This window comes from Zeus faber (genome assembly GCF_960531495.2).
Source record: "Zeus faber genome assembly, chromosome: 11".
Classification (NCBI taxonomy): Eukaryota; Metazoa; Chordata; class Actinopteri; order Zeiformes; family Zeidae; genus Zeus; species Zeus faber.
The window spans coordinates 13,772,738-13,786,864 of record NC_137205.1 but is presented as its reverse complement, the minus strand read 5'-3'; the positions used below and the strand labels follow the sequence as shown (position 1 = coordinate 13,786,864).

The following is a 14,127-nucleotide window of genomic DNA, read 5'->3' as shown; positions in this document are numbered from 1 at the left end:
TTGAGTCTGGCTCTGGAAGCCTTGAATGCTTCTCAGAGCAGTCTTGGCGTCATTTTTTTTTTTGGCCCTTTGGTGCCCCTCTCACACCGATTACCATCAAGATCTTGTAGTGGTTGGACACCGGCTTGAATCTGGGCTTGAATAATTACATGACATGCAACACCTATCACATCACAGTAAGTTTCCAGTGGTATTTGAACCAACTCCTGTAGCAAGTCCATCAGCAAGGGAAAAGTCTCTTCTCAGTACAATATCCACTGGTAAGTGTTCCACAACCCCAAAAGTTAACATTTAAGGCTGCTCATTGAACAAAACATTAAATTCTGCATTGGGGTAGGCATGTTGGTCCCCATGTACACATACAATGTCTGCTCTTCTACTGTAGTCCAACCTACTAAATGGAACATGACATCTCTTCACTAGAGACATTAAGCTACCAGTGTCTAAAAGAGCAGTAATCTCTTGGCCATTGATTGTCACAGTCTGATATTTTTGTTGTCCAATATTGTAATTAATGTCAGGAGGCTGATCACTGGTTCGGGGTGCATGCATCAGAGACTGTTGCTTTGCTCATTGGACACACATAAGCTTTGTGGCCTGGCTGCTGGCAAAAACATACAATGTCCTTACCAGACGATCTCTTGATTGGGGCTGGTCTTAGAATGGTATCTTGGGGCTCATAGCTGGTCTCCTCCCGAGCAGGCCTGGGTGCAGTGCTGGATGGACTTGTAGCTGGTCCTCCTCACCGCGCATTGATGTACTGGAGGGCTAGCTGAGTAGCTACTCCTCCATGTGGTGGCTCATGCTCCTTCACCCAGTTCCTCACCTCAAAGGGTAGAACACGGAGTAGCTGCTCTAGGATGGCAGTCTTGCCGATCTCCTCCTTGGTGTGCTGCTCCGGCGGAATCCAACGCCAGTAGAGACCTTTCTGTCAATGGAAGATCTCTGTGGGGGTCTCGTGGGGTGGTGCAGTGGTGGGCCGAAAATGCTGACAGTATGTCTCCATGTCAAACTTGGCTGGCAGGGCTCATTGGACACATAGTTATGGCTCTGTCCTCATCCATCGCTGTGTAGGCCTCCAATGCCTTTCCCAACAGCAGGGGAATGAGCCGACATGCCCACTCATCTTCTGGCCATTGCCAGGTTCTGGCAATGTGTTCAAAACGCAGCAAAATAGTTTCTCATGCCTGCACTCATCTGGAAGGATGGAATTTTGGGCTTCATTCGATACTTCAAGTCTGGGTTTGGCTGCGCTAGTCTGGGGGCCACCAACTCTGTATTACTCTGGATGTTTCTGGGAGCACAGCCCTGTTCTCTGCTTTGGAAGGCGTTTGGTCATCTTATGGCATGACATCCCAATTCTGACACCATATGTTGCAGGGTTCTGTTTCTCGGACATCAGTCCCGATATAAAAACTCATGGTTGTAGACGTGAAGTGAGTGAGAGTACAGAGAGTGATGGAGCCCCCCCCACCACACACACAATACTGCTCATTCGCTCGGAAAAGCGCTAACTCTCTGCAGCCAGCTCTAGAAATAAAAATAATGAGACCTCGATGAGAAGAACGTGATGTGATGTCTGTAAAACACGTTCATCACAGGAAATTTACGCCCAGATTTTAGACTCATACACAAACACACACAGAGACAAAAGAAAAGACCTTAATGACACCGATCTGACCAATTATCACTCTCATTAAAGTCAAACCATACATTATTTGTTGGTTAACCTACAGATCCACCCACTCAGAGTTATTTCACACAGATAATATTCAACCATGTGTGCAATGAGTGTGGTCGAATGCTAACACTCAATGACATTCATTTATTTATTATCTTTTACCACATCTCTGTCACAAGGTCACAGGGGAGCAGGGAAATTTTGAACAAATGCGGAAAGAGTGGGGATGTGGCGTGACACAAGCCCCTGGATGTGTGTGTGTGTGTGTGTGTGTGTGTGTGTGTGTGTGTGTGTGTGTGTGTGTGTATACAGGGTGTCTGAAGATCATGTGGAGCAGAAAATATAAAAATAAAGTCAAAAATAGATATGGAAAAGATAATAGATGGTTGTGGTCAGGTTTTGTGGATTTTAAAGGCTGTTTCGACCCCTCCCCCCATTCATTTAACATATAAATAAATAGATAATAAATAATACAATACTAAATAACTGTAAGATGTGAAAGGTGATGTGGAGGGTGTATTTTTTATATTTAGTTTAATTATTGTGCACAACAAAAAGTCAATTTCCTCAAAGTAGAAACAAGTTTTCTATGAGATACGACACAAAATGGTGCTACTAGTTGGCGCAAAGTGGCACTTACAAGCCAAATGCACGTGGTACAAAAATTATTCATATTCGAATGATGCCTATTAAATATTTAAGTTCTGTGATGTTAATTGGTTTGGAAAACGCTACATGGTCTTTCCAGACGAGCACAGCCTAGTATAGTGGTAATGTAAGCCTGAGTGTTGTGATGTCGGCAGAATGAAACATAATTAATCTGCATTTGTCAAAACAAGCAGTGGTGTTGCTATGTCTTATTCTCTAGTATTTCTGTGCGCGGGTTGCGTGCATGATGCTGTGTTCAAGTCACGTAGGAAATAATTGTATTTCCCGGTTCACAAAGATTTCAAGTTTGGTTGTGTACTGCGGAAAGTGATGAGGGTCATAACAATTTATCCGTTACACTTGTTTTTCTATCGCAAAACTTTTTTTTGGGGAATTACTTTTGTGAATTAATAGCTTAAGTACGGTATTTTTGGTTTGGAGCTTCAACTTCACTTTGTTTCTGTTTGTTTCCTTTGCCAGCACTCACGGACCAATCATCAGGGTGATGTAAACAATATATAAGGGAAGGGAAGGGAAGGGAAATTTAACTTTTAAAGCGGTGTTTCAACCATAACAAACCCTCGCCTCTGAGAGCGTCTCGTCCTGCTGAAACCAAACAGACCGACAGAGTGAGTGAAGTCGAGCTGTGGTGGAAAACTCTTTGCGCCATCCAAGTGGTTCGGCGGTATACTTACGACATACTATACTTATCTCAACTGCCGGGTTGAAAACCACTCATCTCCAAATTCTAAGTTACTTATGTTTAAACGATACTTGAAGGAGGACTGTAGAAGAGACCAATTTGCGGTATTTAAACTGAAAATACCTCAAGTATAAAGTAGGCAGGTAAACACGCAGTCATACATGTAATTAAATAGAGCCAGCCTCCACACACACACACACACACACACACATGCACACACACACACACACACACACACACACACACACACACACACACACACACACACACACACACACACACACACACACACACACACACACACACACACACACACACAATTAGATATCATGTCTATTTTCTATGTCTATCATCCTATCTTCATGTGTGATTGATTTAGATTCATTGTATATTGACAAATGTTTCCATTCTATCTTTTCTATTAGTTCATTTTTAGGCTTATTGCATATTGCAATTTTTTATCTATCTATCTATCTATCTGTCTATCTATCTATCTATCTGTCTATCTATCTCTCTATCTCTCTATCTCTCTATCTATCTATCTATCTATCTATCTCTATCCCTCTATCTATCTATCTATCTATCCATCTATCCATCTATCTATCTATCTATTTAATATCTTTGCACAAACAATCATACAAGTACACAAAAAAATCTGCACGCGCGCACCCACACACACACACACACACACACACACACACACACACACACATGCACAAGACTGCATTGACCTTGCCAAAAGAAAGGTAAAGACAAATAAATTGCTGCTATGCATCCAGAGCAAACTGCATCTCTGGTGCTATAGATGAACCAGTGTGAAAGTCCCAACGTTTTCCTCGGCAGGAACGCAACAGATCGCATCATGGATTAAACACGTGTGTGTCTGTGTGTGTGTGTGTGTGTGTGTGTGTGTGTGTGTGTGTGTGTGTGTGTGTGTGTGTGTGTGTGTGTGTGTGTGTGTGTCAACAAACACGCCACATGTGTGTTGGCGGTGCATCTGACCGGACAGAGGTCAGTCGGTCGGTCGGTCGGTCATGCAAGTTCACGCTCAATCCCATCCCCACAGAAACTCTGTTCTGTGTTTTCCTTCTTCCTTCTTACCCTCCTCCTCTGGGGGCTTCTCTGAACGAAGGGGGAAAGACATTATTTCACACATTTTTTCAGGATGAAGGTGAAGAGGATAATGAGGGTGACATACTTTGGACGGACACACACGAGACAAACGCAGACACGGCAAACGAGCGCCCGAGGGCACGGTTGAACTTACCCTTGTTGTCTGAAAAAATAAAGTAAAAGAAGCAAAAATCGATGTCTGACCATTCATTCCGTATTTCAACATATTTCTTTATTAAAATACCAATTTTGGGGGTGTTGGTTTTCAGGCGTTATCTGCGAGGAGAAGTAGACTGGTTGTTGTGAGGGAACTTACCAGCAGGGGCTGCTGCAGCCTTGTCACCCCCATCTTCTGCAAATTAAACAACAATTATGCAAATTAATGTTAACATCCTCATTATTGCCTACTGTATGCGAAGGCAGCGCCAACAGCAGCCCGGTGTCTGCACAGTTGCTGCCTGCAACATCTTGTGATTCTACTCTTACATAAGAAACACTTCAAGCGGGAGATACGTGTCTATTTTTCCCCCGTATGCACTCTATGTTTAGGCTTGCTCACATGTACTGGCGCGGAACACATTGGATTCATGCTGCAGAGATGATGTTTCACATCATCTTTCTTATTGTACGCCATTAAAGCGCTTTTGCACGAAATTCTAAAATAAACATTTTCATTTCAATTACATAAACACCTGTTCACAAGTAACCACACAGGGGACCAGCATCCAGACAGCCTGGCTTCCCACACCTCTTACCGATTTTCCACAGGGTTTGCCTCTGGCTTAAGAGGGAATATTGGATTTCAGCGAGGGAATAGAGTGTGATTCAAATGATGCACAGTTGAAAGAAACATCGGGGCTGAGATAAATATACAAGTACGTTGTTTTTTTTTGTTGTTTTTTTTTCCCCATTCTCAGAAATTGTGAGAAATAATTGGACCTGAAAAAGAAAAAAAGAAATTCAGAGAGGGGCGGCCGCTAGACAAAAACGCTTTTGGTAGGATAAGTACATCAATGTCCCTGAATCTTAGATCTGGGTTACTTCAGGAGCTCAAGGCTGTCTAATGGAATCCCGGAATAATGAGGAGTTTGCCGTTCTCGAGCCCGCAGCTGCACCAGAATAATCAGACTCACCACCAGTTTTTGGATTGTTTTGGCGGGGTCTGGTGGCCCTTGCGAAGTATGAACAACATTTTTAAACGAGTTTCATCGCCCCGACGTTGCCAGAAGACCAGCGCCAGCTATGGCACGCCGCAGACGGGGGAGGAAGACATATCCTGACAACCGTCCGTCTCTCCCACCGAAACCACCGACAACGAGCAGCGCCTGACATTGCACAACTGCCGTCCCATGAGTCTCCTTAACCGCGGGTCTAATATCAAGGATTGGCCTTGGCACTTGAGGCTTGGCAGGGTCCGCCTGGCATACTGACGGGGGCAGCGTGTCTATTTTAAATAAGGCTCGCTTTTCAGAGAGAAATCTGTTAACACCTCTTTGCACACATGTAACTTCGGTTCTAACCCCGTTTCCCCCCCTCACGCTCGCAGACCAAACTGGACACACCACCCTGTAAATTCCTTTTTTTGGCCCGATACTTGCTGCAGCTTGGTTGGCTTCAGACCGTCAAACCCCCGTGTCGAGGGGAAATTTGGGTCGCTCACCGAATATAGCCGGTGAGTTCCGATTTCTTATAGCTCGGTTCGGCTGGGTTTACATCACCCTCGTGCGTCTCTTGTTGACAGGGCTCTGAGAGAGATTTTCCGGCCGACTTGGCGCGGCATTGAGGAAGGACGTTCCGCAACGGATCGTTATGAAGAAACAATCCCTCCAAGAGAACGGGCGGGGGCATTAAGTAAACGTCACAAAATCACCATGGCAACAGGTTTTTTTTTTTTTTCCTTTTTCCCCTTTCTCAAAACTGTCTTTAAATATGTGTGATAAATAATAAAGGCCTTTAACCAAGATGTTCTAAAATTCAAAAGTGTGTGCTAGAAGACCGGCCCCAGTAGTGTCGAGCTCTCCCAACAGGACTATGTTTTCCTTTGAACTGGGAAGCACAGAAGATTTTGTGTGAAAGGTTCATGTTGATAAATTCTGTTTCAGCTGATTTAAACACCACATTTATGCTTTCACAGACTGAAAACAAAACCTTTGTGTTACTGTCAAATATAATACGGGAAAATAAACAAAAACAAATGCCTTTGTTGAATTATGTGGAAAGGCGGATTGTCAACCGGCCTTGACAATGCTGCCAACAGGAAAAGTGTTTTATTATGATGATACCAAGCAGTTACTACTAGTCGCGAGAAAGGGTGTTGAGCCAAGTCCAACAAAACATCTAGTCTGATTCTATTCCAAATAATTGAAAATTAACCAAAAAAGAAAACAAATGAATAAATAAATACCAAAAAAATAAAATAAAACATGAATGAATGAACAAAGAAATGAACGAACCAGCGAACAAACAACCAAAGAAGCGAACGGTCAAATGAATAAACACTAACGTAACAGCTTGAAGAAGAGGCCTTGAGACGGTAAAATAACAATGATGTGTTTCTGCCGTGGTCACTTGAAGACTTGATAAGGAAACAAAATATCATCCAGTAGATTGAATGCCAACCATTAATCACAAATGATGTTTTGTTTGAGGGAGAAGAAGAAGAAGAAGAAGAAGAAGAAGAAGAAGAAGGAGAAGAAGAAGAATCTTAACTTTGTCACAGAGCACACACACCATTGGAATATTAAGAAATGTTGGGAATAGCTACTGATCAATTCCTTTCAAATCAAATCTATATCATTTGAACCGCTTCATACGTGCCGTAGTTTCCAGCAGGGCTCGCTATGTAACGTGTTTTATTGGGACGTCCACGTGCACACATTTATCAGAATAAGGTGGATAACCAGAATAAGATGATCTTTTAAGGCGTCTACATGGCTCTTCCACGAGTTGAAATAGTCAACAGAAACAGTGGCCTAAGTACCGACGGTGCGACCGGTGCAGCTGTCCGTCCCACCTGTGCTCCGCTGTGCGTCCCTGTGCGTTTCTGTTTTAGATGTGGGCTATTTTATTTGACTCCGTTTCCTATTGAACTAAACAAAAGAAGCGCCGCGCGTGACGGGGGATATCTTGTGCAGATTGCCTCCCCGTCTACTGATGGCAAAATGGGTTTGAGAAGCAGAGAAATGTAAGTCTACATTCTTTGCCTTGCACATTTTAGTGGAAAATTTCCTGAAAATGTCCCCATTTATGTCTGTTCAGTCAGTTAAATATTCCATTGTTAGTCTGGCCAGCCACAGAGCAGAAGCACTTTGTTGAACGCCAAACTGGACATGACCATTGAACATCAGCGCTAATGCTGAAGCTATTTAGCATTAGCTAGCATTAGCTATAAAGCCCAAATTAAAATATATTGATATTGATATGGGCTACAGTGGGCGCAGGCACAATCCGTCAGGATTTTCACCGTTCTCTGCGCTTGGGGATGGTGTTGCTGGAGTATTTTGGCTATGCAGGCCGGGGATTCACTTCTGCCTGTAACTGTAGAACCCAAGAACTGTGGGAGCCATAAAATCTATCACGCTCCCCTTTCCCTTTTCATCCCCGCTTCTGTAATGCAAGTTCTCACTCTCAGCACTTTTTGGTCCCCGCACTCCTTTTGTCCTGCTTTAATCTTGAATCCTTGAACTTTCTTCTGTTGGAAGATCAATGTGTAAATCAAATTCGAAGGCTTTGCTACAAGAAAAAAAATGTATGAGAGAGAGAGAGCGAGAGAGAGCGATAGCGATATGAAGAAGGGCGAGCAAGGGCAGTGAGGGGGCGACGATGGAGGGGAGCCCCCCACAGTAAGGGTCTGAAGATCGGCTTGTTCCACTTTCTGGGGCAGAGGGGATGGGGACACCAGGTTTATCTTTAACAAATACCGCGTGAGATACTTGATGAACGAGGGTTTCGATTTCCTCACCGCTCCCTCTGGCTTCTTGCCTCCTGGCCCCATCAGAGCTATCTTTAAATGAACGCTCATCCTCCTCATTGACATAGACCGTTGCCACTGGACTTGATAGTCGAGCCTCTCAAAAATAGAAAGAAAATGTCCACCTTGTATTAGTTGCTTCTTCACCCTATTATGCAGCCTGGGAACCGGACAAATCTGCAGCTCACGTTTCATTTGCTCTGCAGAGTACGTCTGGCCACCCTCCCATTCAAACAGATTTCCACCCGACCTTGCCAAGGTCGGATCAATCACAACCGTTTATCTAATATGGGGCGAGGTTTGATACGATGACGATGCAGAGGAGCGCTGGTGACGCACCTTACCAAGATGGCTGCCACTGATGTGGAACGGTCCATCGTAGTCGCTATCGCCGTTGAGGCACTTTACCAACATGGCCGCCAATGATGCGTAACGGTCTGTTTTATCTGCTATTTATGTTAAAGCACCTTACCAAGATGGCTGCCACTGACGTGGAATGGTCCGTTGTGGTCGCTATCGCCATTTAGGCACCTTACCAAGATGGCTGCCACTGACGTGGAACAGTCTGTTGAATCCGTTTTCATGGCAGTATTAAACAAACTGAACAGAATATTTTCGATAAAAAGCTTTTGCTGGTAAGAAAGATGTCTTTGCTGTACTTAGGACAGAATTTGGCAAAAATGTAATTTACCAACTCACTCTCTCAGACCTAGATCACACATTTCGTTGCTCTGGTTGTAGGTCTATCTAATACCCTAATTGGTTGTAGGTCTATCCAATGGCATCCAGAGACATTTTGGTGTGCGCCTGTAACGTCCCTTGGAAATGGAAAGTGAAGAGAGATTCCTGACTAATACACATTTGCAAATTGGTCTGGCGATGCCAGGTTATCTGTTATGGCCTACACCAGATATTCTGGCATATAGAGTCTACAGTGTGTACATTTTTCAAGAATAACTACCATTTGTATTTTGCATTTCTTTCATTGTATTTTAATTATTTCATTTATTTTTGTATTTATTTTGTCTGACCCTCTATTGTGTCTTTTAATGCACTGCGATGCACTTTGTAACCTCTGTTTTGATAAGTACTATATAAATAAAGTTATTATTATAATTATTATAGCAATTAGTATCACATTACCTTACTAATCTCCCATTGACATTGTTTTCTCATTTACATTATTTGTAACGTTGACACAGAGAGATCAATCTAAACACACATCTCAACATCGGGGTATAATATATTGACAGAACAACAACCTATAAAGAGCTTGAAATGCACTTTCTTCTGTAATTCATATCAGTGTGCCTGCCAATAAATGCCCCTCCCCCCCTCTTTGCCTGTCTATTTCTCTTCCTTTGAGAGGGTAACCTCTGCGGAATGTTCTTAGTTAATCTCTCTTGACATTTCCATCTCTTCCTTGGCTGCGTACTTCTTTGCAGCCTGTTCGGTTGGCTGAAGGAAACAGATCAGGCCCTGCTCAAACACGTATTTCTCCTCGCAACTTAAACCTTGAAAAAAAAAATTATAATAAAATAAAAAACAATTAAGGCAAAAATAAGGCACATAGTCCGCCTATGTTAGGCGTGACTTGTTTTAAAAAAAAAAAGATCATTTAATACTAATTCATGCTGCTTGGAGAATGCGCCATTAATCAGTTTCTGTCTGAACACGATGTAGGAGGTCCGCCGTGTACATTTTAAGCACTTAGCCATGTCTGCAACTGTAAGCTATGGCAACTGCAGACGTGCAAACTAGCGCTGGAGCCAACTCGCCCCCAAGCCTGATACCACGTGGCGGTAATAGGCTGCCATGGCCCATACGGTGATGATGGTGCTGAGTCGACTTTACACTATAGCTCTCTGGTACTTTCTCACTCTGAGCTATTTATGTTACTGCTGTAAGGCCATGCATGCCCGTAGCCAGGAAGGGGGGTTCGACCCTAACCCTAAATGACAAAAGGTCAATAGAATGATGGTAAATGAGTAATGGATAATGTGCAGCCAACCGGTCATTATCGCAAAATATTTTTTTGCGATAATGACCGCCTGCCATTATCCCGCTTATTATGGAATACTGAATTAAAATGTTTTTATAGCTAGTATGCTGAGTACAGTCAGTGTTTGTAAATAATCGACTGTCTCGACGAATAATCGACTAATTGATTGTCTCCATTGACCAATCAGAATCAAGTGCTCCACGGAGCCCTGTAATAATGTGTCATCATTCTTACTTAATATTCCTCATGCGTCCCTTGCGGAGTAGTTTTAATCGACAAAGTCTCTTGACACGTCTTTGAAATGTGACTTTGGTCCTTGGATCATCTTGGATCAAAAAAGTTACTTTATTTTGTGCATTTTTATTCACGTTTCAAATTTTATATTTAATCACCCAAAGGAATTCTACGAACAGGGCCAATGCACGTGTGTATTTTCAGAAAGGGAAATTAAACTGTGAAAATCAGGTGAGATATGGACCCTTGGTCCAGAAATGGGTAAACAGTTCTTTGGTAATGTGCCAAAGGCCATAAATAATATATCCTGTAGTCACAACGAAATGGTCCGTGAAAAAAGGCCCGCTCCGCCCCCCTTACGCTACCGGCATGCAATGGTTGTACAAGGCACGCTTAAATGACTTGTTCAAGTACACATTACAGTGTTGCGAGTCCTCTTACATTAATAATATTCGCAGGGAATGATAGCAGTAGGATGTAGATTGGAGATTAATATTCAAATGCTCTATTAATAACCAGCACCGAGGATGGGTATCATTGATATTATTGGCACTTGGCTGGCGTCCACGCTGAGGGCAGAGCGTGACTGACGGGGTTTCAGCATTTTATGGCGAGGATGGAGAGGGATGCTGTCAGCAGCACCGGGGTACATTTAAGCCTCTCCTCCTCTCTATCGCTTTATCACATGGCAAGTTAATTTGACAGTACTGATGATGTGACCCATAGACAGAGCGCATAGTAAATTAAATGGCCTCACAGGGAGGACACTCTACATGCGGATTATAGCCGGTGAGCGAAAAAAAAAGCCCTCGGAGGTCAGTTACCCTGTGGTCGTATCATCGCAAAAACAGCAATTACGTCCGTGCACTCGAGGTATCACATCAAGTGCCCTTAATGGCGCCTATTTATTTAAGATTTGACACACAGTTTAATGGCAGAGTAATTTCCTCTTTACAATTTTTGTTTCAGATGTATATGTTTTGCAGGGTTTAAATGACTGTGAGAAGAAGCAGCAAATAAATGCTCTGCCAGATTCTGATTTGGTTTTTTTTTTATGCATTTACTGGGAATTTGAAGAATAATGTCCTTCACTAATCTTAACACCTGGTTCCTAAATAATTTTTCTGAACAATCCTGCTGAAAAGCTTTGCAACAAGCGACGACATTTGGACTATCCGGATGAAAGTTTGGTCTTCCTCCAAAAAAAAAAAATAAAAAATGTTTTTGACTGATTTATTCGATCTTTTTTTATTCGTTTCCTCCCCTGTCCTTCCTTATGCTTTTGGAGTAAGACTGAGTAATGACAAAGAGAAAGTTTGAAGATGTTGAAGATGCTTGCCGCCCGGACGCATCCATCAGTGAAATCGCCCCTTCATTCACTGATTAGCTCCTCAAACTTTTTAAATGAAGCGAATTTAGAGCTAATCTGGTTCTTCGAGGGCCTAAATCATTGGAGAGCTCTTTGTTTTTTTTTCTCCATTTTCTGGTTCAAGTGCTCATGTCAGTCTTGAGCTTCTTGCAGCAAACACAACAATGATGCGGTCACCCAAAGCGATTCCCGATCAAACCCAATTTTTTTACCCGTAGCTCCTCAGAAATAGCATGGCATGAACATTTTGCCTGGTTTGATGGTGGAGATAAGGCCCTTATATTTCCCTGCAGGGCTTTGAAATTATTTTTAGAACATTCTGCTTCATCAACTGATTTGAAAGATAAGAGACAGACAATGGACGAGCGTGATGAACCTCGGCGCTCTGGCCAACCAGGCTTCTTGTCAATCGATCGGTGATTTTGCTGTTTTTTTAGCAATTAAATTGAACATTAATGTACCGCGACCATTAAAGAGCCGTTAAAATCAGTAATCAAAATGATATATACATGACATTTTCTATTCCAGTATTTTGGTAAAAAACTCAACAAAATGTTTGTGTACCCTGCAGGTGTGAAGTGACAATATATAGCATGTTAAAAACCGCCGGCCCTGTAGTCTCTACTAAAGGCTTTTAGTGTTTCACTTTTTCAACTTTTTAGAATATTTTTCTAATGGTTACATACCAAACCATACATACATACCATGTCTGTCTGTACAGTGTATGCCTCGCACGCAGCTCTCGCACAAAGCTTTGAGAAGACTTTTAAGGGCGCATTGGACGGTGTATTGTGGCCGTTCGGAGGCCGCGGTTTCCCAGCATAGTATGTATGGAGGGAGCGGTTTCGGGGACGGACGTATTAGGCATCGCAAGGCCAGGGGAACAGCCACAACGGGAACGCAAGGGCTGGAAAGGAAAGGGCTGGGTACATAATACCGTTTTTTTAGGCAATGATGAAAAGAATTATAGCTTGTGTGCATTCCACTAGTAATGTCTCTCCCACCCATATTCCCTCCCTGTGTTCTCCCCGCTCCTCTTCTCTCTCGTCCACCGAGCGCAAGGATTAAAGATTTACGGACGCGTAGAGGAGAAGAATGGAAAGGATGTGGTAACGGGCCGGCAGACAGGTATATGGATCCCAAACTGAAATTTTATCGGGCTGTCGTGAAAGTCTTTTCCAGAGAAGTGAAGCCTCTTGTAAAGACAAGGCTGACAGCCCCCCCCCCCCCCCCCCCACACACACACACACACACACAAAAACTCCACACAAATGAAAGAAATGGCTGCCTCCTCAGTCAAGATGCTCCGAATCTCCAAGTCTCTCTGGTGTTTCAAAACCAAATACACTGCAGCTCTCCTTTCGCTCCCCTAGGAAGCATAAACCTCCTTTTGCATTGTCCCAGCTCGGACTCCTGCTCCGTCTCAGAGCCATGAAGAGGCTGTTAAAGGCAGGTTTACGTGACCAGATCCTGGCTCGCTTCGGACGTGTTCAAAAAGTCTCACTCCATGATTTATTGGGGCTCGGTAAACTTTTCACACTCTCATCGTATAAACTCTGTTGACGCCGTCAGTTGACTCCGCATCTGTCTGTAATCCATCAGGGGACGAGCGCATACCTGGGGGCACTTGTTGACGGCCGAGGCATGAGGTAATGCTACCCCGGGAGGGCGGCGGCCGGGTGGCGTGGTCATCGGATAAGGGTGCACCTTGTGTGTGGAGGGGGGGGGGGGGGGGGGGTGTTGTTTTTAATGTGTGTGTGTGTGTGTGGGTGCGTGACCTTTTGATAATCAAGTGTTACCTTCTCAAGACATGGAGAAGAGCTTTTCTTAGGCCGGCTCGATCAATTCGCTGCAATTGCTCCGGCCTGTGAGTTTTGGGTGTTATTTGCATAGCGCCAGCACCACACCCCCCCCCCCCCCACACACACACACACACACATACATACCCCCAAAAACTATGTGTGTCAAGGACTTCCTACACATGGTACATGGGCGGATTATAACCGACTCCATTCCGAAGAGTCCTGTGGCTCATTAAACAATACAGATCCACAAATGTTGTCAGAGGGAAGGATCTCTTTTGATATCCTGGTCCAGGACAGGCTAAATGAGCAGACACCCTGTACCCCTGCTGGGAATCCACGCTCTCTCTCTCTCTCTCTCTCTCTCTCTCTCTCTTGCGCGCTCTCTCTCTCTCCCCCGTTGGAGGCACAAGGCCATGGAGTTCTCCCCACACAGCAGTACTATTCTTACGGCTGTTTATTAGGACCCGTGTGTCTTCCAAATCCCTGCAACTCTTTGGGTAGCAGGAGTAGACGGGTCTCGGTGTCCAGACGTAGCAGGTGAGGGAGGGCAGGCGTGGTGGGGTGGGGGCTTGATCACATGAGCCATAACCAGCTGATCGACA

General features: G+C 43.9%; 1 protein-coding gene across 3 annotated transcripts in view; it reads right to left on the bottom strand.

Moving 5' to 3' along the window:
- mybpc2a (myosin binding protein Ca) overlaps positions 1-4,191 on the bottom strand; it is a 31,543-nt gene extending 27,352 nt beyond the window's left edge. For all 3 annotated transcript variants that reach the window (XM_080009848.1, XM_080009849.1, XM_080009850.1), the window contains exon 1: positions 4,134-4,191. In XM_080009848.1, coding sequence (XP_079865974.1) covers positions 4,134-4,188 — 55 coding nt within the window. In that variant the 5' untranslated portion in view covers positions 4,189-4,191. The remainder of the gene's footprint in view (positions 1-4,133) is intronic.
- Positions 4,192-14,127: the final 9,936 nt, after the last annotated feature.